Genomic DNA, 23,027 nt, shown 5'->3' with positions numbered 1-23,027 from the left:
GTGTTCTTCATATATTTTAAATACAAGTCCCTTATCAGATACTAATTACACAGTTGTCCAAAGCATAAAGAATGTGTAACCATGCTAATTTAAAATCACCTGTTTTCAACTCTCTTATCTACTAAAAATAAAACTGTTAAGGTTCCTTATAATATAATTTACTTGAAATATATATATATCATAACTTATTTAGTGTTAAGTAATTAGGTTTCAAAGTAAATAAGGAATATTGTAGTCAGCCTGCTCTTCTAGAGAATAAAGTTCTCCTTGAAATGTGTAAGGGCTTTGGATTGCTCATTAGCACTTTGCACTTACTTTGGGTATCTTTCAATCAATCTTTATTCTCTGGACTGAGAATAGAATTATACATCCCTAAAGTGTTTATTTATGGAGTATCCAAATGTTTCATGTGTAATTTACACAACCCTGACATTAACCTTGAAAGATAGCTGTTATTGCCCCATTTTATGGAGGAGGCTACTAAGACTCAGAGAGGTTAAGTCACTTGCCCAGTGTCACAGAGCAGTGCTTTGAGGTCAGAGCTCTCTGACTCCAAAGCCAGAATGGTTACTTTCTAGGTCTTGGTAGTGTTATTTGAACCTGTGCTTATCCTTTTGAGCTTTCTTTATAAGCTATAAAAATAGGTATCTTTCACCATATTTTACCAGTGTGATATGCTTTTTTAAAAAGAACATTGCTTTATGACTACAAAAGCAATATACCTATGTTCACTGTAGACAGTTTGGGAAGTACAGAAATACACAAAGAAGAATATTACTCATAATTCTGCTTCCAGAGATAACCATTATCAATTTTAAGTCACAACCAATTATTATTTTTGGATAACAATATTATGATACTAACTATATATATCAATTGTCAATTATACCATAATTTAAGAACATTAAAATGTGAAAACTGTATATTTAGGAGTTGAGAAAATACAGTATCTGTATGTATATATTTTTAATTAAATTGGGGTCATCCTGTTTTTTTATCTTTTTTGTTCCCCCCACTTTTTCTATTTTGTTGAATATTCTCCAGTACTATTTTTATGGCTAGGTTGTATTTCTTTTTTATATATGCAATATATTGTATTTAACTGATCTTTATTATCTAAAATTCAGGGTTTTTTCCCTTTACTGTTATTAATAACACTGTGAGTCAATATCCTTTTACCTAAATCTTTGTGTACATTTATAATTATTTCTTTAGGATAATTCCTTAGAAGTGGAGTTGTCAGCTCAATAGGTATAAATGTATTAAGGCTTTTGATGTACACAACCCTTCAAAAACCTTATAGTAGTGTATACTCTAGCAACCATGTCACACGTGAGCATGGCTTTTTCCCAACATTGGATATTACTAGTAAGGTTGGACATTTTGGAAATTTCTGGTGGTTTATTAATTTCTTTGGATAGTTGTCTTTCATGATACGAGGAGAGAAATCACTGTCATAAAAAGTTTCTGCTTGTCACTGCCATAACTGGCAACTTTTAATTCAACCTGATTTTGAAAGCTATCATGTATCTTTTTATACGTACCCGACAAAAATCTTCTGGGTATTAGTTGTTTATAGATCTGCTGATATGGATTTGGCTTCTGCTTTTGGAGTGTGTGTGTGTGTAAATCTGGCCACCTTGCCAGAAATGGTAAAATAAATTGTAGGTAAAGTAGATAATGACCAGCCCTGGTGGTTAAGATTCGGTGCTCTCACCACTGTGGCCTGAGTTCGTTTCCTGGCCAGGGACCCACACCACCTTTCTGTCAGTTGTCATATTGTAGCAGCCGCATGTTGCTGTAATGCTGAAAGCCATGCCAGTGGTATTTCAAGCACCAGCGAGGTCACCCATGGTGGACAGGTTTCAGCGGAGCTTCCAGACTAAGACAAAGTAGGAGGAAGGACCTGGCCACCCACTTCCCAAAAAATTGGCTATGTGGGCTGGCCCCATGGCTTAGCAGTTAAGTGCGCGCGCTCCTCTGCTGGCGGCCCGGGTTCGGATCCCGGGCGTGCACCGACGCACCGCTTCTCCGGCCATGCTGAGGCCGCGTCCCACATACAGCAACTGGAAGGATGTGCAGCTATGACATACAACTATCTACTGGGGCTTTGGGGAAGGGGAAAAAAAAAAAAAAGGAGGAGGATTGGCAGTAGATGTTAGCTCAGAGCCAGTCTTCCTCAGCAAAAAGAGAAGGATTAGCACGGATGTTAGCTCAGGGCTGATCTCCCTCACCAAAAAAAATAAAAATTGGCCATGAAACCCCTACAAATAGCAGCGGAGCATTGTCTCATATAGCATCTGAAGGTGGGAGGACGACACCAAAAGACCGGGCAGGGTTCCACTCTGCTGTACAGAGGGTCGCTAAGAGTCAGAATTGACTGGACGGCACTAACAATAAGAAGTAGATAATGCAAATTGTTAAGACTATTATTGCTTTCATTTATTCCTTCAACATCTATTGAGGGAAGAGCATTTTCAGTTATTTTAGAGACCCACGTGAAGAATAATCGGTGTGTGTATGTTTTGTTTTTAACAGAGGCTAGTATTACTAGCTTGAAACAAGCTGCTCTGGTTAAAGCTCCTCTCATTCCAACTCTGAATACAATCGTGCAGTATCTAGACCTTACACCAAATCAGGAATACTTGTTTGAAAGGATCAAAGGTAACTATTGATTTGAAGAAGGAAAAAGCAAGAGCTTTTTCTCTGGTACTTTGAGATTTTTATAAATAAAGGTAACAAGGAAAAACTTTCTTTGAAAAAATGAGAAGTATCACTAAGTATTATCTTATATTTTATATAATTATATATATATATAATTATATAATTATATAATTATATAATTATATAATTTTATATAATTTATATATAATTTATATATAATTATGGCTTAATTACGGCTTATATTTGAACAGCTTTTGGGTTTTATATTTTATGTGCTTAAGAATTGTCAAAATAATGTAGTTAGCCTTGAATATGTTAATTAATAATTTTATTCTATATAGGGAAACTTAAATATGAGCTAAATGGGCTCAATTGAATATTTCAGTCATTTTCTACTAAGAGTAGAAACTACCAAGAATGGGTGCCCCTATGACATTCTTTATAATTTCAGCATGCTGATCCTTATTTCTTTGTTTTTATAATTTATATTTAATATGTTGTTTCTTTATATTTTTGTTGTATTGTAATTATTTGGGGGGAATGTGATCTTCTGAGGAGCCTGACTTGAGAATCAGGAAATTTAGCCTCCCTGACACTCCCACACACTCTTTATGCCTCCCTACTTTTATTTGGATAAACTCTATAAAATGTTCTCATCACTAAAACGAGTTTTAGAAATAATATTTCACTCCTCAGAATTATCATAAATGTTAATTTGAAAATTTTATGGTGCCCCCTCCCTCCCCTAGGTTTGGACTGGGGTTCAGGAATAACATTTATCATGACTTTTAAAAACTTTTTATATGAGGAGAATTCAAATGTACGTGAAACTAAACAGAATAGTATGGTCAACCCTCTTGTACACAGCACCTGGTCCCAACAACCCTCAGTCCTTGGGCAACCCCTGCCATAGCCGTGTCCCCACCTACCTCCTCCCTTCCTGTATTATTTGAAACAAATCCTACATGTCGTTATCACTGCATCTGTGAATATCTCTGTATGTATCGCTAAAAGATAAGGCTTTTTAAAAATGTAACCACAAAACAGTGATCACACCTAGTATTTTTTAACAATTTCTTTGTATCATAAAATATACAGCCTATGTACAAATTTCCAACTATCTCATCAAATGTATAATTACTTTTTTGGTATTGTTTGTTTGAATTGGGATTCAAATATTATCACATGTTGTGATTGGTAGATATATTGAGTTTCTTTTAAGCTGTAGGTTTCCTGTCCATCCTTTTTAGTTTACAACTTATTTGTTGAAAGAACTGGATTGTTTGTCCCTTTGAGTTTCCCATGTTGTGGATTTTGCTGAGCACATCCGCATGGCGTAGTTTTATATGACCCTCTGTCCTCTGTATTTCACGTAAATTCGGGTTGCAATTTTTTGGCAAGATTGCCTCATAGATATAAGAGTGTGTGTGTGTGCGCGCGCACGCGCGCATGTGTGTATGTGCATGCGTGCGCACACGCATATATATACAAAGTATATATAAGGTATTATTATATATCAACTATACAAAAAAGTTTAAAAAATACAATGAACACTGCACAGGCCTTCTAGATAGAACAGTTACCAATATTTTGCCGTTTTTGACACGCTCTCTCTCTCTATATATATATGTATACACATATACACACATTTTTTTGCTCTAGTATTTGAAAGTATATTACATACGTTATTATCTTTCAGCACAAGAATTCCTGAAAATGACATTCTCCTATATAACCACAATACGTTTATCAGACCTTTAAGATTAACAATATTTCTATAATATCATCTAATATACAGTTCATATTCAAATTTCCCAATTATCCAACGGATGTTATATGTTCTTTTCTTTTTTCCTAACCAAGATGGAGTCTAGGTTCACACGTTACATTGTGTTGTTTTATCTTTGTTTTTGTCTCTTCGTCTAGAACAGTTCTGCCACCTCTTTTGGCCCACACGACATTGACTTTTTTAAGAATCCAGAATAGTAGTCTTGTCCCGCATTTTGGATTTATCTGATTCTTTCCTCATGGTGATGTTAAAGTTAATCTTTTATATCTTGAATTTCTTTATGTTTGGATGTTTTGATCAGGTTTTTCAGATGATATACTTCCCAGGGCCAGCCCAGTGGTGTCGCGGTTAAGTGCCCTCGCTCCGCTTTGGCGGCCCAGAGTTTGCCAGTTCAGATTCGGGATGCGGATCTACGGACCACTTATCAAAGCCATGCTGTGGTGCTGTCCCGTATAAAGTGGAGGAAGATGGGCACAGGTGTTAGCCCAGGGCCAAGCTTTCTCAGCAAAAAGAGGAGGATTGGCATCAGATGTTAGCTCAGGGCTAATCTTCCTCACACACAAAAAAAAAAATAAATAAATAAAAAATAAGATGATATGCTTCCCTTATTATAACTTCTTAGCCTTTTTCTTCTTTTTTTTTTTTGCATATTCTTAGTTTTTTTTTATTTCACCTTTGTGCTACAGAACTTTCTCAAGGAGGCTGTATGAGCTCATTTCGGTGGAATAGAGGTGGAGACTTCAAAGGACGCAAGTGGGATACAGACCTGCCCACTGATTCTGCTGTAAGTTCCTAGTTTTACTGTGTTTTTTCAGTTTAACATTTTTGTTACTGGATTTATGTGTTTTTATTTTTCCATTATAAAAATAAGTATTAAGAAGAATTTAGAAACTAAGGTAGAAATAAAAATAAAATTGTACAAGCATCTTAACCCAACCACTGTTAATATTTTGCTGTATTTTTTCCCCCTTTACTTAGATTGTGCTATTTTTTAGTGTTTTTATCATAGTTGTAATCATCCCATATGTAAAATTTTGTATCCTGCTTTTTTTCACTTTTGCAACGTTTAAGTATTTTTCCATTATTACGCACTATCATTTAATTATTTTCCTATATTGGACCTAAAAGTTTGAGAAACATGGGAGGAGGAGGGATTTTTGTTTTTATATCTCAAATAATGTTGCAAGGAATATCATGATGCATATTTCTTTCTTGTTTGGGATTATGACTTTAAGAAAGATTCCTAGAATTAGATTTATGAGATCAAAGAGTTTTATAAAGTTTTTGAGCATTTAAGAGTTTTTCAAAATTGTGTTCTTTATTTTTTTACAGTGACTGTTATGTGTGAAAATGAAGTTTTAAATGCTAATATTCAAATTGAGTATGGCATGTGTGTGTATTTTAATCTTAGTTTTGCTGTTAATTAACTCTGTGGGTGTGAACGATCCACTTAACAGAAAACTAAGAACGTCTTTTATCTTTTCATTTTATGGATTTCATCTTATAAATGTAACCACTTGAAAGCATTTTTGCTAATTTTCTCTTTAGAGGAAAATTTAAAAATTGGAGTCATTATAAACACAGATGTTTTTAAAGGGCTACATCTGTGATAGATTTTCATGCTGACTTTGAAAAATTGCTTCCTCCTTGTCAGATCATCATGCATGTGTTTTGCACCTACCTTGACTCCCGATTGCCTCCGCACCCGAAGTACCCTGACGGGAAAACATTTACTTCTCAGCACTTTGTGCAGACACCAAATAAACCAGGTATAAACCTCTCCCAAAAGGATGAGTTGAGCTGTTCACCTGAAATGTATCTAGTGGTTTTGTTTTGTTTTTTAATGTAGCATATTTCCTTTACAGATGTGACAAATGAGAATGTTTTTTGCATTTATCAGAGTGCTATCAACCCTCCCCATTATGAGCTAATCTACCAGCGCCATGTCTACAGTCTTCCAAAGGTACTTCTAAGTGTAGAAGTTGCGGTTACAGGATGTCATGGGTGACTTGCTTTGATAGTATTTTTAAAATTAGATTCTCTTGCTTATGGAATAGGTAAACTTTTTAAATTAGGGAAAATGTGTTTTTTGTATATCTTTTTTTTTTTTTGTACTATAAAAGTAATTTTGGAAAAGGATAAAGAAAAAGAAGAAAAATCACTCATTATTCCATTACTTAGAGGCAGCTGTTATTAACATTTTGGTGTATTGCCTTTGGTAAATTTTATTTCGGTCTTTGTACCTTTTTATGGGTTGAAATCATATTATTTATGTAGTTTTATTTTTTTATTTTTTATTATTTTTTATTATTTTTGTGTGTGTGTGAGGAAGATCAGCCCTGAGCTAACGTCCATGCTAATCCTCCTCTTTTTGCTGAGGGAGACTGGCTCTGAGCTAACATCTATTGCCAATCCTCCTCCTTTTTTTCCCCAAAGCCCCAGTAGATAGTTGTATGTCATAGTTGCACATCCTTCTAGTTGCTGTATGTGGGACGTGGCCTCAGCATGGCCGGAGAAGCGATGTGTTGGTGCACGCCCAGGATCTGAACCTGGGCCACCAGTAACAGAGTGGAAGCACTTAACTGCTAAGGCACGGGGCCGGCCCTATGTAGTTTTATATCCTTTTAAAAATTAACTTTATAACATAATTTTCCATGCCATTAAAAATCTTCATAAAAATACTTTTTAATGGCTATAAAAAACTTCATCATAAGATTGTAACATAATTTATTCAACCATTCCCCTGCTGTTGGACATTTTGGATGTTTCTAATTCTTCATTATCATAAATACAGCTGAATATTCAACTTTATGCATATAACTATCTGCATTTGGGGTAGTTTCTTTAGCCCAAAGTCCAAAAGTGGAATTCTGGCTTACAGAATATTTTCAAGGCTTTTAAAATATATTATCAAATTACTTTATAAAAAAGGTTATTGTACCAATTTACACTTCTACCAAGGTATTTTACTCTTGATTGCAAACATGGTTGCAGTTCTGTTGGTGACCTTTGCCGTTATTTTTGTTCCCAGCGTCTATACTAAGAAATTTTACATTGACTATAATCATAAATTGTGTTCTCCATCAGATACCCAGGAGAGAATATTGATTTCACTTTTTTCAAGTTTAGTATTTCCACTTTGTAAGTGTAAATATTTTGGGCCATTGATGTTCCTGTGACTACACGTGCAAATCCTTTTTATTTTTTTTTTTAAGAAATACTGTCTTTTGAAAATTATACATCCTCAGATTCTTGAGTAACAACACTAAATCAGAGTAAGCAGGGACAAGTTAATCAGTAAGTTGAAAATCTTAATTAGGAGCTATTTTACAGACCAGAAACTACATATAATAGTTCGATTTTAGGGCTAGCAAAATGCTGCCTCATAGTTCCTTGTAGATAAAATAAATGTATATTTACCATGTTACTTATCCTATTATTAACATATACTGTAATGTATTTTGAAGTGTGATTAAAAGTTTTTTAATCCCAACACTTCTGTTTTTGTTGTTAATTTTTGGGATAGAACATTTTTTGTGTGTAGTATACAGGGGCACCAGCCTCGGAATAGCTCTCTTCCAGGCCTTCATAAATGCTGCTCTCCATGTGTGGAGACTTCCCAGTCTGTTTACTTTCTGCTCATCTTTCAGGTCTCAACTTAAAAATCTTTCCCTCAGGGAGGCATTCCCTGCCTCACCGTCTGGGTCAGATGCCCGCGTATGTTCCTATGGCACCCTACACCTCCTCTCTCATAACATTCGTCACACTTTATTGTAATTCTGAGTTTACTGTCTGCCTTTCCTACTAGACTTTAAGCTCCTTGATTACATAGATTCTCTCTGTCTTATTCACCACGATATTCCCATTTCCTAGCACAAAGTAGGCACTTTGTTTAATGAATAAATGAAAGTCTGAATTACATGCATGGAATTCTGAATTAGTAGAATGTGAATTGATAGGATCTGCATTTACCTATCAGACTGAATCCTTGATTTGGTTTGGTTTAAATCTTGCTGTCTTTTTTCTCTTTATTCCAGGGCAGAAATAATATGTTTCACACCTTGTTAATGTTTCTCTACATCATAAAGACCAAAGAGTCGGGAATGCTTGGGTAGGTATCGATGCTTTAAAAACACAAGTATTTAATTTATTTACTGTTTTTCTTCCTATGGTAAGACTCTGCAGAAGGCAGCATCATATACTGAAAAGATTTGTAAACTTTTTTTTTTTTTTGAGGAAGATCAGCCCTTGAGCTAACATCCATGCTAATCCTCCTCTTGTTGCTGAGGAAGACTGGCCCTGAGCTAACATCTATTGCCAATCCTCCTCCTTTTTTTCCCCAAAGCCCCAGTAGATAGTTGTATGTCATAGTTGCACATCCTTCTAGTTGCTGTATGTGGGACGCGGCCTCAGCATGGCCGGAGAAGCGGTGCGTCGGTGCGAGCCCGGGATCTGAACCCGGGCCGCCAGCATCGGAGCGCACGCACTTAACTGCTAAGCCACGGGGCCGGCCCGCTCTTGCCACTTGAAAATTTTTAAAAAATAATGAAAAACTGGAGTCTGTTTGTATTCAAGCCATCCTATTTCAGACACAAAGCCCTCTGCAAAATGTTTCCACGTCCAGACAGACTGAGTCAGCACCTGTTCCATAATGTTGTTAACTGGGGTGGAAAAATGGTCAGCTGAAATGTTTACTTTGTTTATTCTAAATACTTAGTAATGAAGCTCACACACTGTTACAATAAATTCGAAATTGCTGTATTGTCTTTTTTTTTTTTTTTGTGAGGAAGATCAGCCCTGTGCTGACATCTGCCAGTCCTCTCTTTTTGCTGAGGAAGACTGGCCCTGGGCTAACATCTATGCCCATCTTCCTCCACTTTATATGGGACGCTGCCACAGCATGGCTTGCTAAGCGGTGTGTCAGTGCACGCCTGGGATCCGAACCAGGGAATCCTGGGCCACCACAGCAGAGCGTGCGCACTTAACCACTTGCACCACCGGGCCGGCCCCTGTATTGTCATTTTGATGATTCAGGATTTTAGTGTATCGAGTAATATTTGAAGTAAGTGGACCCCAGCTAAAGCTGGGGAAATCTGGTATTGCAAGGTCTGGGGGGTCTGAAAACCTAGATTCTGGATCCAGCTCTGCCCACACTAGGTAACCTGAGGCTAAGAAAATGTAAAAAGAAGGGCTTGGAGTAGAAGACATCTGAGGTCCATTCCAGTTCTGATATGCGTGCATCTTTTCTAAGTTTTGTTTAGGCGTCCTGTTTTATACATATTCTAGAAGTGTATTGTCCAATACAGCAGCCATCAACCACATGTGGCATTGAGCATTTGAAACGACTAGTCCAAATTGAGATGTGCTGTGTGAAATATGTAGACTAGAATTCAAGGACCTAGTACCAAAAAAAGAAGTAAAATATCTCATTAATAATTTTGTATATTGATCACATGTTGAAATAATACTTTGGATATGTTGAGTTAAATGAAATCTGTTATTAAAATTAATTTCACCTGTTTCTTCTTTTTTTAACTTTTTAAAAATGTATATTAAAAAATTTTAAATTGTGTGTGTGGCTTACACTTGTGGCTCACATCACATTACATTTCTATTGGACAGCACAGTTGAGAGAAAGCCAAGCTTCCTGTCCTAAACATATTAGGTGCAAAGATTTTAAAAGACATAAACAGAAATTTATAAACAAATATAAACATTTATCAGCTTCTTTTATATTTTTTAATGTAAGAAAGGTTAAATAAGGAACGCTTTTGTGAGGCATCTGAACTACCATGGTTCTTTTTTCTTTATTTTTTAATTACAGAATAATACATGCTCAATATAGAAATATTTAAACAGTACAGCAGCGTGTAAACTAGAAATTGAAAATTCTTCTCTGATCAGCCTCTCTCAGTTCTACTGCTGTGAAGTACCCAATGTTAACAGTTTCAGGTGTATGTTTCCAGACTACTTTTCTGGGAATAAGTTGATTTTGTTTTTGTTTTTCGTTTTGGTTAAAAATATATTGTACCCAAATATATGACTCTATAATTTGCTTTTTAATCTTATGGTATATCTTGGACATTCTGTGTCAGTAAATACAGGTTTTTTTCCTAAAATTTTCAGCAGTGTTCAGTTATAAATATATGCTTACATAAATATTAGAAAGATGGAATATACTATAAACATATTGTTTTGTAATTCTTCACTTAACAGTGTTTCTGGAAGGTTATTTTGAAGTGAAAAATCAATTTAGAAATATTTTAAATAAGCAGTGAATTTTTAGTTTAATTGAAAATTTATTTTTTCCTACAAAAGATCCAAATGGATATTTTGATGCATAAATGATTTGTCATGATAGCATGAAGCTTGGGTTGAGTGCCATATACAATTTGTTGTATGCATAAAAATGTAAAAACTTTAAAACTACTTAGTGGGGCAGTAATTTACTCAGATGCCAAAAAGAATTGACTTAATTTTTGAAGTGCTTATCTTCTCTTAATGAGCAGCTTATATGTGGAAAATGAAACATTTTACACTAAAATTAATACATGTTTTATTTCTTTGGGTTTTTTTTTTAAAACCCAGAAAAAAACTTGGAATTTATTAACTTTTAAAATATGATTGATTAATCTTTTTAACACATTCTAAAACAATCAAATGATTAAAAGGTACTATCCTGTAACTTAAAGGAAATAAATAAGTGGCTCAAATGTAGTCTGTTTGGAATCATGCCCATAAAGTAGCAGTAGATTGATCCAAATACCTTATCAATTCAATGCCACATGTTTGTGTGGTTACTGCAATGAGGTGAATGTTTTACTTCCAAAAGGGAAAAAAGTCTGGATAGAGTTAACTACACCGTAATTTAAGTGTTCTGTTCAGCAAAAGACACCATAAATAAAGTTTAAAGCTAAATGACAAACTGAGACAAAGCATGATAGTTGCAACACATACAGCAAATCCAAGTTAATATCCATCATATATAAAGAGCATATATAAGTTAATTAGAAAAGAGAAATATAGAAAATGGTCAAAGACACCAAAGATTTTTTCATAGAAAAGTGTTGTGCAAATGATTAATAAAACATGAAAAGATGCTTAATTAGCTTCATATACAAACAAGCTAAAATGAAAACATTTTTTTCTATCAAATGGAGATTTATCATTTGCAGTGTTGGTGAGGACATGAAGAAATGGGAAAGCATAGTTGATAGAAATTACCTTTTGTGTGTGTGTGTGTGAGGAAGATCAGCTCTGAACTAACATCTGCCAATCCTTCTCTCTTTTTTTGCTGAGGAAGACTGGCCCTGGGCTAACATCTGTGCCCATCTTCCTCCACTGTATTTGAGATGCCGCCGCAGCATGGCTTGACAAGCGGTGCATCGGTGCGCACCTGGGATCCAAACCTGCGAACCCTGGGCCGCAGAAGCGGAGCACGCGCACTTAACTGCTATGCCACCGGGCCGGCCCCGAAATTACCTTTTTTGAAGGGCATTTTTGTATTATATGTAACTTCCAATTTTTAATCAAAATGAATACATACTTATGATTTAAAAAGTCATTTCGTGCTAAAAGTTCATGACAGAAATAAGCAATTCTCTGTATTCCCCAAGCCTACTTCCAAAGGCAACCACTTGAAACTCTTGTAGCTTTTTCTTCTGATATTACTCCCATGGTTCCACATGATAGAGGTATGGAGCGCTCTCTTAATTCCTCAGTTTCGGACATTGTAGGTTGATTTCTCACTTTGTTGGATGAGTAATTTCTCTCCTGGCCCTCTCTCCCTCCCCTCATACTTTGAATATGGTTATGTTACTCTCTGGAGTAGAAGTAGATTTTTCTTTTTGTTATATGCAGTATGGTTTAGTTTAAGCTGTATTAATAGTACCCATGTGCAGATTCACTAAAGCATTTCTAATAATTAGAGAATTCCTAATTTAAGTTGAATAGGTAAAATTCTCTAAAAGGTCTGGCATCTCTATAGCCTCCCTTTTTGAAATTTAATTGACACTTTAATCTTACTAAAATTGTCCTGCAACTGTCATCTGATGTGATCTTGAGGTCCACTGAAAAATTAATTTTCAACACTCCATAAATCCATTTATTCTAAATTTAGGTTTTAAGCACAGTTAAGAAAGTAATTATTACTACTAGAATTCACCTGATAAACCATGTGTAACATAACTTATTGCAGAATGGCATTAAATGTCATCAATTAAAAATGTATTCCTTGTGAAGACTCTTGTTTTAGTTATTTGAAAAAAGACCTTAAATGCTTGGCAGTCAAGTTCACTAAAACTTTTTTTTCTCTTTCATAGGAGAGTCAATCTTGGTCTATCTGGTGTGAATATTTTGTGGATTTTTGGCGAGTAGTGGGTCATTTAATTCCAAACATTTGGACTTTTCTTTGACTGAATCAGAAGTTGAATCTGAGCATCTGTGAGTCACTGCCTCTTTTGAAATAAGATACACTTTATGTTACAGACTCTTTAGATTTAATGAAAATTTAGCTATTACGAAACTTCCTTGTGAAAGTATGTCCTATATCTTCTACACCAAGAGGCATCACCTTCAGTTTTTTATCGCATTTCAGGTTTTTCAGTTGCCTACAAAACTGCAACCCTTCAGATTTTTGTTGACCCAAACAGTACAGTTGACCCTTGATTAAATAAATTTAAGAGTCTTTTTTCATTGTAACCCTCAAATAAGAATCATCCACTTGATTCTTCTCTACAAAAATTGTTTCTTCGTTCATGTTATTTAGTGTAAATACTTAAAAAGAAACAAGCAAATTGCTAATTTATTTTTTTATCTCTGTATTTCCCTAGTGTTCAGCAAATCAACCCATATTTAAAGAAATGAGATAAACTTCTAAGTAATGTATTTAGTTCATGTGTATATTTAAAATATTATTGAAAGAGGTTTGACAGTATTAGCATTTAAAAAGTCAACTCTTGGATTAAATTTAGCTGATAGAATTAAACTTTTGGGTCTTAGTTAAGAGGTTGAGGACGTCAAGAAAACTACTGCTCTGGTTTTAGTAACTCAATTTCACTACTCCATAATATTGTATTATTTTAAGAGTTCCCTTTAAGATCATATGATATCGTATCTGTTTAAATATTTTAGATATGTTCAGAATATCTGGAGAGTAAGAAATTACCAAATTGGTAAGTTTTTCTTGACTCTCCATCCTTATTTTCTTATATGTATTATCTCTAAGGCTAGCTAGCATCTGCGTGTGTTTTCTGGATTGACGTACTATTAGAGACTGCTTCCATCACCTGGAAACAGCTGAAACCGGTATCTTGAATCACTGCATGTCCGTATTTATATGCAGCCCATTTTGTATCATTTGTAAATTCCGTTTTTCAAAAAGTTGTTCCTGTTTTTTAAAAATTAGACTTCCAAAGGAAAGGAAGTTTCTGTTTTTTAACTGCTTTTGATATATGTTAAATATGTTTGCTACAATATTTTAAAAGAAAATACCAATTAAACATGTTAAACGTAAGAACATGTTAAAATCTAAGTCTTCTATTTCAAAAGTTATTGAAGGTGTCATGAAATAACAATTGTTATGCTGTTAAACTATTCATTTGCATATTCTTTATTAAAAGCAATGGGAAAAACTTTAAGAATACATAAGACAAAATTTTTTTTCTTCTTTATAGGACTTAAGGCAGTTTTTAGTCCAAAAATTCAAAGTTATAATATTTTATTTTTTAAGTGACTGTCAAAAAATACAATATGCAGTAAATACACATGTCAAAAGACTAGGGACACACACTAAAAAAGAAAGGGTGTTTTATTTGCATACTGAGTTTAGTATGGGTTCCTGTACTCTGGGTAGCTATCCTGTGTTAACTTGTCCTCACAAATGTTTGAGCCAGCTTATACTTTAATATAGCTTTTATTAGAAATACTTTGATGAATTAGCTTGAATTTACACTTCAGGAAGACAGTACACTGCAAATATGGTAAATGGTCCTTGTGTTAAAATGAGTAAATATCAACTTTTCTCTAATTAAATGTTATTTATAGTATATTTTTCACAAGTTTTTCTTTGCATTGCTTGACTCATTCTTGTGGGATCAAATCCGCTAATCTAGATTATGTTCACGGTATCATTTATCCTTTTCTTCTCTGTGAATATCAGCCTTCAGCCAAATTTGTTTTAGGGGCATACTTAGGTGTTTAAAATTTAGTTCTTACTAGGACATAAAAATGCTGTGTTGCTTGGCTTCCTCAAACTGGTGTCCTCTTTAAACTGACATTTTAATGGTGATGACATGCAGCATGTGGGTGGTGCTTCTCATCTCCGCTCTGTAATATAAATCCTTTAATGTGGGCATTCCTCAGAAGTCAGGCTTTGGGCCTCTGCTTCACTGTATATGCTTTTCCTTAGAGATCTTATCCATTCCACGACTTCCTTTATCACCCCTCTGCATTTGGTTCTCAAGTTCATCACCAACCATAACATCTCTCCTGAGCTCTAGTGTTACATTTCCTGTGACCTGTCTGACATTTCCACTTGGATGTCCTGCAGACTCTCAGTGTCTGGAACTGAATTCCCATCTGCGGAAACCAGCTCCCTCTTCTAACATCCCTTTTTCTGTTCATTGTACTACCAGTCACCCACGCTCAAAACTCTGGTGTCATCTTTGATTCCTTGAGCTCCCTGGGTCCCCAGTCCAATCAGGCTGCAAACCTCATCCATTCTTTGTTAACAGTGTCTCTTGCAGCTGTCCCTTTCCATTTCTGCTGCCACTGTGCTCATTTACACCCTTATCAACTCACACAGGACTACTACAACAGCCTAATTAATTTCGCAGCTTTCTAATTGTCGCCGTGCTTCCAGATTTTCCATTTCATCCTGCACATTCTCTTCAAATTCATCTTCCTAAAACACCTGTTTGATCATTTCCTTCCCCTAATAAATTCCTTAGCCTGACATTTAAAGCTCTCCACAATCTGGCCTCAAGCTAGCCTTATCCACCCAGAACCTGGGCTCTAGCCGGTGCAGGCTGCTCCTTGCTGGGCTCTCTGCATGCTACCTCCTGCCCATCCTGATCACACTCTGGGGATGCCCCCTCCCCCTCTACAGTCCATCCCTGCCTGGAGACTTCGCTCTAATTAAACCTGCTATTTTTTGGAGCTGGTCTTGACCACTCCAGCTGGCAGTCATTTTTCCCCCAGGGTGATTAGATCTGTGCCCCTTTTTTGGCACTCAGCAGCCATATGAATGGATTCAGAAGTGACTTTTAGTCTCTGAGAGTGTGTCCCCATATCTTGTCTCATCTTCATAAAGGCACTGAGTTTTTTACTAGTCTGAGCTGTGCTGCTGTTCAGGAGGACTTGATGATGGCTAAAGCTACCTTTTGGGAAGGGCTTGCATTCTCCTCTTTGAAGGACACCTTTTGAGCAGCCAAGCATACTGGCTTTCCTTTTGTGGCTAGGCCCAAGGAGGAGGAAGCACTCTCAGAACGGGACAGCAGCAGCAGGGGGACTGCCTGAAAAGTAAAGGTGTTAGGAAAATGACGCAACCAATTCCATGTACTCTTGGGGGTCTTCCTTAGTGAGCTGGGGTGAGGCCGCTGCACGTAGCAGCAGCACATTGTCCCCGATGCTACAGGGTGCACTGTGAGCGACCGGGAGAGGCCACTGGTCCACCCATCCCTCCTGCCGGCTTCAGTCACAGCTGCTCCCTGACTGTGGGTGGGGGCAAAAGTGCATGAGGTTAACAGCAGGGGGCTGGGCTCTCTGGTAGGAAGGCTTTGGGGAAGGATCCGGGGTGGAGGGGGGCTTGTGTGCCCACTTAGAATGAGAGAGGTTTGCACAGTCAGCGCCTGTGCTTCTCGGGCCCCAGTGACATTGCCACACCTCACCGGGGATGCCAGTGGCTTTCTGCTGGATCTTCAGGATTGCTAGGCAGTAGCTCTGAGCCACATCTCTATTTTGATCCCTGAACGGTCATTAGTAATTCCATTTCCACGTTGAATGAACTGCACTGACCTGGGGACAGGTTATAGATTCTGTAGAGGGTGGCCCCTCCGGCAGGGTGAGGAGGGTCCAATACAGCAGTCGGGGATGGAGAAGAGCCTTGTGTGCATCCGGGACCCTGACCCCCTCAGACAGCAGAGACCCCAAAGATGCTCCATAGCGAAGTCACATGCAGACAGTCCCAGACCCTGCTATGGATGAAATTGAAAGCTATAAATCTTTTCATGCTCCCATACAAAGTGAATTTTCCAAAGTCAGCCTAGCTAGAAGAGCCACTGGCCTGAATGGGCTGAGACTTGGGCAGACTGAGCTCTGTCACTGATTGGGGGCAGAGCAATTAACCTTTTACACTGTGATTTCTGATTATAAGATAAAGATACTCTTCATGCCTCAGAGATCATTGACAGGCTAAAAGTGAAAATAATGGGTGACAGTGCTTTTAGGTAAGGAAAAAATGGCTTTAAAAAGTCTTTGAAAATAACATGTTAGTGTAAAATGAGGAAATGGCCCCTTGGGCATTGTAAAGCAACTGATCCATTCTGGGATCGTGCTGAGATACAGATCTTCACATCTTTGTGGCCTTGACACACTCACACCCCACCCCAGCCATCCTAGCCCAGCTGGATCTGCCTTCTGCTCCCTCTTCCCCAGCCCCAGCCCTGACCATCCCCCCAGTCATCAACAGTACCACCCTTGTATCCTGAAGGCTGGGCTTTCTGGTCTACCAAGAAAACACTGTCTCCTTCCTTTCTCATTTCTGAACTAGAAGGAAAAAATAACAGCCCTGAATCAGACTCTGCTTTCATGAACTGCATCCCATAGGAGGAAAGTCAGAAGGTGGTGATCTGCTCTGTTGGGGGCAAAACTTGTTTTTTCAGGAGCGGCAGCCAGGCATGATTCTTCCTCAAACACATGGTGTGTAGACTGGAATCAGGCAGCTCTCTGATAGTTTTGGCCCAGAGTACAGGCATTAGCTTACTGAGCTCCACTTCCGAAGAAAGGCCCCTTGTGTTCCTCATGGGGAGGAGTATCATCCACTGGACAGCCTGAGGGGCAGAGTCCAGCTAACTCGTGAAAGTGAGACTTGGCAGAAGGAAGTCTGAACTAAAGCCACCAGCCCCCAAACCCGGTGGTTTGAAAAGATGTTATATGGCTTCTATCTCAAGTTAACTAACTTAAAAACAAACCCTTAAAAACAAATTCAGTACAATGCTCTGCTTCTGGTCAAATGTTCTGCATGAGTTCTTTCGAGGTTTTTTTTTTATGCTATTTTGAAAATTCCTGGAGTTAACTACCGTAAAGTGGTGGTTAGACTCCACTTAGACCAAGTGCCTTGGATAGAACTTGGAGGCAAAGTCCACATCCTAGTATATGGTGTCTCTTAAATAAGACACTAGATAGTTTCTGTGTAGCCAGAAAAATGATCTTTCATTTAAACTACTGTATCTCTCTGAGTAAATTGCTACTTTTTCCCACCTCACAACTCTACTTCTCCACACATGTCCCTCCCCACTCACCTACCCCCATAGTTTCTATGGGTGAGGGATCTGCATCTGGTGAGAGATCTTGCCCTCCTGACCCTGTCCTGGCAGGTGCAATAGTGGAGCATTGCTAGAACAAGTCCCCAGGGAAGACTGCAGGTCTCTCAGGTGGATGGAACTCCTGTAAATGACGGAGCTTCTAGTAGACTGCACTTCCTTGAGGTCCTGGAGGGCAGGTGCATGTTGGGTGCTCAGTAAATATTTGTTGAATTAATAATTAGGTTAAGTAGACAGAATTCACTTGAAAAGCAATCCTTTTCTTTTTTGGACTGGAATTTTTGGTGAGTGTGCTTTCCATGCTGACGACCATGGAGAGCTCTCTGGCTGGTGAGTAGAGGTGTGGCAGAGAAGGAAAGAAGCAAGGAGCTGGCAATAGGCAGTTGGATCTAAACTTGTAGAATTGAAGGCCAGAGAGCCCACCCTACATCTCCATGCATTCCTCTCTGTTGGGCTCTATGAAAATTGATTCAATAGTAAAGAGTATGTGTATGCCTGGGGGAAAAAAGCCATCTAGATACATATCTGCTAGTAGTTTCTCAGTAGGATGCAAAATTGGTGGCATCTTATAAGCCATCACAGCTGGAGCTGTATTGGGGTAGATGCAAGGTATGAGTGCTGGGGACACTCTGATCCAGTCATAGGACACTATTATCCTGTTCCCAGAAACACTGTAGAGTTTTGGAATGCTTTCCCCCCAGCTATCTGTAACAGCTCCTTCCTGTCTTCATCAAGATCTCTGCTCAAATACCACCTCCTCGGACCCTTTCTTGCCACCCTAAAATGGCACCCCTGTCACTCACTAACCCCCTTACCCCACTCAGCTCTTCTTCATTGCCCATACCTGAGATTTTACTTATTATCTGCTCCCCCCACCAGCCTCCTCTCCAGGGATGGGACACTAGTCTCATCTTCCTGTTTGAAGAACTGAACATTAAAGAGCAACTATGTGCCAGTTGACTTTTACTATTTCTATTGTGAAGTGATAAATAGCATATGTTTTTCTGACTCCCTCAGATGTTAGACTAAAGGTTTAAAACTTCTGCTGTGTTATAGATCAAAAATACAACTCAGAAGAAAGGGCACACACCAACTGTTTCTTAAGGAAGGCTCCTGGATGGTGGCAGACACTTCCAGGTACATCCCATTGGCCAGCACTTAATCACATGGACACGGCTAGCTGCAGAGGAATCTGGGAAACATAGTTTTTGTTAGCCATGGCCATGGCTGTGTCCTGCTAGCTAGTAATCCCAGCACTATGGAAGAAGGAAAGGATGGACATTAGACAACAGCAGCAGTCTGTCGCTGCAGGAGACGTCTGAATAAACCCACAGAACCTCGGCTGTGCCTGACGCCAAGGACAGTGACTGCCGTGGAAATGGAGTCCTTGTCCCCTTGAACGACTTAACTCTCACCAAGCGCTTCCTTAAGTGGCTCGCCCTCTCCCCCTCCCCCAGGCACTGAAAATGAGGAAAAGTTCTACATTTTTGTATTCCAGATACCAAAATCCTATAGAGCAAAACATTGCAGACACGTCCACACAGTGGACCAACTTCCCCTCGACCAACGTTCCAAGTATTTTTAGCCAGCACCAGCTACATAATTTGCGGGACCCAGTTCAGAAATTATCAGGAATTTCAGGACAGCCACAGCAGAGCATTAAACCAAGCACAGGGCCCTTCTAAGCATAGGCTCCTGTATGACTCCCCAGGTCTCAGGCCTGTTCTATATTCACTCTAACAAAAGAAAGGAGCTGTTTATATTGTGAAACACCACGTGCAAGTAATGTTGGCTTTTCAGGCTGTTTCAGCTTTTAGGTGAGATTTTTCCTTGTCATGGTTCAGAAAACTTAGAAGTGGTCTTGGGGGTCAAACAGCTGGATTGTCTCATTTTACAGAAGCCCAGAGAGGGCCTGCAGGTGCCCAGGGTCCGGCTTGGAGCTGCTGTCAGCACCTGCTCTAGAAGTCCTGTCTCCAGACTCTGTGGCAACAGAGCCCTTGCTGCACTGCAGGAAGTGGTTGTTTGTCCCCATCGGGTTGGCTCTGTGGTGCCAGGTCAAGGGCCTCGTTGATACTCCTGGGACCTCCCATTGTCTGCTTGGATTAGACTCTTCCTCCGGCCTCTGGTCAAAGCAGAGACAAAACCAGTAGCCACCCTGTTCTTGTCTACCTTTAGGAAGGTACCACTGGGCATGGAAAGGCTGAATGGTGGCCTGAGAAGGGAGGGCTTGGCCACCGTGCTCTGACGCTCCCTCTCCACAGACACCTCCAGGCTGGGGTCTGTGCCTCTCAGTGTGGAGGTGGGCAGAGAGGTTATGGGGGGACTGCTGGACACACAGCCTGCCTGCCAAGTGCCAAGGGCTCACTCTCTCGGCACTGGATGGGGTGGGGACAGGCACTTGGGACACTCGTCCTGGTGGAGGTTGGAGCAGGAGGTGGCAGCCTGGGGAGGGCAGTGGGGGGGTTGCATAGAGCAGGAGCAGCGGCAAGTTCAGATTAACGTGTCACGGGGAGCAGGCGGGCCAAGGTATCAGATGTGTCAGATGGGCACGCTTGTCTCCAGGGGAGGGAAGGCTGTGCGAGACGCGAGGCGAAGGAGAGGGGAGTGATTAGCAAGCGGGGAGTGAGTCACGCATCCAGTCCCCTGGGCAGCCGTGTGCACAGCGAGCTCTCCTGGGTGTGGACTTGGTGCCAGCCCTCGCAGCTGGCACCAGGAAAGATGCCAGGTTTCCTGCAGGGGCCTCACGAGGTGGGCCAGGAGCCTGGGATCTAATGGCCACCTGCTCCTGGCTTGAATCCAGAGTCTGCTGGCATCTCTGCCTCGGGGCCTTGCTTGCCTCAGATATCTTCTGAGCAGGCCCTGACTCCTCCCCAGGGACCCACACCCCCTAGCCCTCAGTCCCTTGCCCCTCTGAGTCCCCCACCTGGCCTTCTCCTCCTCCCTCCCCCCTCCCACTGAAGAGTACGGGTTTCTAAAGAGCTGCAGAAGCAGCCAGGGTGTGCCCTTCACTCCCTGTCTTGTCTCCAGTGCTGCCCTGGCCTGGGGGCGCACTGCCCTGGCCTGGGGGCCGCCCTTAGCAGGAGGACAAAACCTGGGCCCCGGTGGGGACAGAAATCCAGGCAATAGCACAAGGGCATGCCCCACACCCTGGAGGTGCTCTCAGTCACGGCCAAACCAACACGGGCTGTCCCTGCCTCTTCGTGACTCCTAGGCTGGCGACCTCTAGTTTTTTGGTGACGTGAGGAATTGTGAGCAAAAGAAACCCAACTGTTTTTCCTCCCTTACAGTAGGCTGGAGAGCTGCGAGTAGCTTGCCAAGCCGCCAGGCCCCCCATCCTGCCGGCTCCTGGATCCCCACAGCCTTGGGAACATGCACACTCTGTGGCCCATGTTTCTAGAAGACCCTTTTCAGAGTCGACTGTCCCTCCCTCTTCCTCCCCAACATGGAACCTCGGTGGGCACCTCTCCACTGAGCTGTGGTTCTTGGTGAAGCATCAGAGGGCTCTGAGAGGGGTAGGCTGGCCGTGGGCAGAGGGCAGTGGCTGTGGGTGAGAGGGAGCCTGCTTCCAGGAGGGGCTGTTTAGAAAACGCAGGATGTATCAGTACTTGTGTGGAGCCGTAGGAGACCCACTTGGGGCCTTGGGAGGAGCTTCTGTTCCTAAATTCTGGCTTCCACATAGGCTGTAGCTGACACCCACCTGGACCCGGAGGGAGAGGGAGGAAGGGAAACAACGGCCTCTCCTCCCTGGGCCCTGTAGTTAGTTATCCAAGCACCTGCTCCACCAGCTTTTCTCAGCTTCTCTCTGGATCCAGGAGGTTACTCGGGGTGCCACATGCTGGATGTTAGCCTTTCCACAGCGGTGCCAGCCGCTCCTGAGGATGAGGGAGTTTTCTACACCCCTGTGGTGGTCATTTGTGTTTGCCTCTCTCCTGCCAGAAGTTTCTCTGCCTTAGCTGGGGAGGGGACTGGGCGGGGGTGGGGGGCACCAGCAAGTGTCCAGGAAGCTGGAGGCCACTCCTCTGCTTGGCCAGCCCTAGGAGACGGTAGGGCCAGTCTTGCCCCAGCTTTTGTCCCCCTGCCCGGCCACCACACACGGCCTCGGAGGAAGGGATCTGGCTACCACACTTCAGTGTCATTTCCCTCCTGCGTGAGGCGGTGAATTTATTGAACAGCTGATATGCTCAGGGCCTAGCTGCTTTCACCTTTGGCTGATCACTTTCCTTCCCTGTATCCATTTTCTCCATCTGCAAAATAAGATCAATAAATCTCAGCGCCAAGGGAAGAGGCTTTTTCACAGCAGAGCTGGTAAAGGAACAACAGCCAGGGGCCATCACCCTCTGCGCAGCCATGGCCTGCGTGAGGCAATGACGCAGGTTGTCTCTAATGGCAAAAACGTCAGAGTGAGCCGTCATCCTGAGCCCTCCCTCACCTGCTCACTGCCTCGCTGCAGGGGTGGCAAACTCGCCCTGCCTTGCCTCACAGACTACAGGCCCCTACCATGGATTCCAGCCCAGGACAGGGGTGAATGCGCCCCTGGTATATTTGTGGGGTGCACACGTGTGTGTGTGTCGTGGAGTATGTGGTATGTGCATGTAGTGTGGAGTGTGGTATGTGGGTTTGTGTGGTATGGTGTGTGGGTTTGTGTGGCTTGTGCATGTGGTATGGCGTGTAGTGTGTGGGGAGACATTGGGAGAGGGCACTGCCCTGTAGAGGAGTCTTAGACAGTGGGAAATCTTTTTTTTTTTTAGAAATTTTTTTATTTTATTTTTTTCCCCCAAAGCCCCAGTAGATAGTTGTATGTCATAGCTGCACATCCTTCTAGTTGCTGTATGTGGGACGCGGCCTCAGCATGGCCGGAGAAGCGGTGCATCGGTGCGCGCCCGGGATCCGAACCCGGGCTGCCAGTAGCGGAGCGCGCGCACTTAACCGCTACGCCACGGGGCCGCCTGACAGTCTGAAATCTTGATGTCCCTTCCAGAGGCTGGTACAGGGAAGGGTCTTGGTTGGAGCTCCTAAGAGAGATTCTCAAAATG

General features: G+C 40.8%; 1 protein-coding gene across 3 annotated transcripts in view; it reads left to right on the top strand.

The window, feature by feature from the left end:
- TMEM209 (transmembrane protein 209) overlaps positions 1 to 14,509 on the top strand; it is a 32,220-nt gene extending 17,711 nt beyond the window's left edge. For 2 of the 3 annotated variants that reach the window (XM_058529872.1, XM_058529881.1), the window contains exons 10-15: positions 2,539 to 2,664; positions 5,140 to 5,237; positions 6,108 to 6,222; positions 6,319 to 6,416; positions 8,491 to 8,564; positions 12,775 to 14,508. In XM_058529872.1, coding sequence (XP_058385855.1) covers positions 2,539 to 2,664; positions 5,140 to 5,237; positions 6,108 to 6,222; positions 6,319 to 6,416; positions 8,491 to 8,564; positions 12,775 to 12,829 — 566 coding nt within the window. In that variant the 3' untranslated portion in view covers positions 12,830 to 14,508. Of the gene's footprint in view, positions 1 to 2,538; positions 2,665 to 5,139; positions 5,238 to 6,107; positions 6,223 to 6,318; positions 6,417 to 8,490; positions 8,565 to 12,774 lie in introns of all 3 variants that reach the window. The other variant, XM_058529891.1, reaches the window with a different exon arrangement.
- Positions 14,510 to 23,027: the final 8,518 nt, after the last annotated feature.

Source organism: Diceros bicornis, chromosome 3 (genome assembly GCF_020826845.1).
Source record: "Diceros bicornis minor isolate mBicDic1 chromosome 3, mDicBic1.mat.cur, whole genome shotgun sequence".
Taxonomy (NCBI): domain Eukaryota; kingdom Metazoa; phylum Chordata; class Mammalia; order Perissodactyla; family Rhinocerotidae; genus Diceros; species Diceros bicornis.
This window is presented reverse-complemented; position numbering and strand designations above follow the sequence as displayed.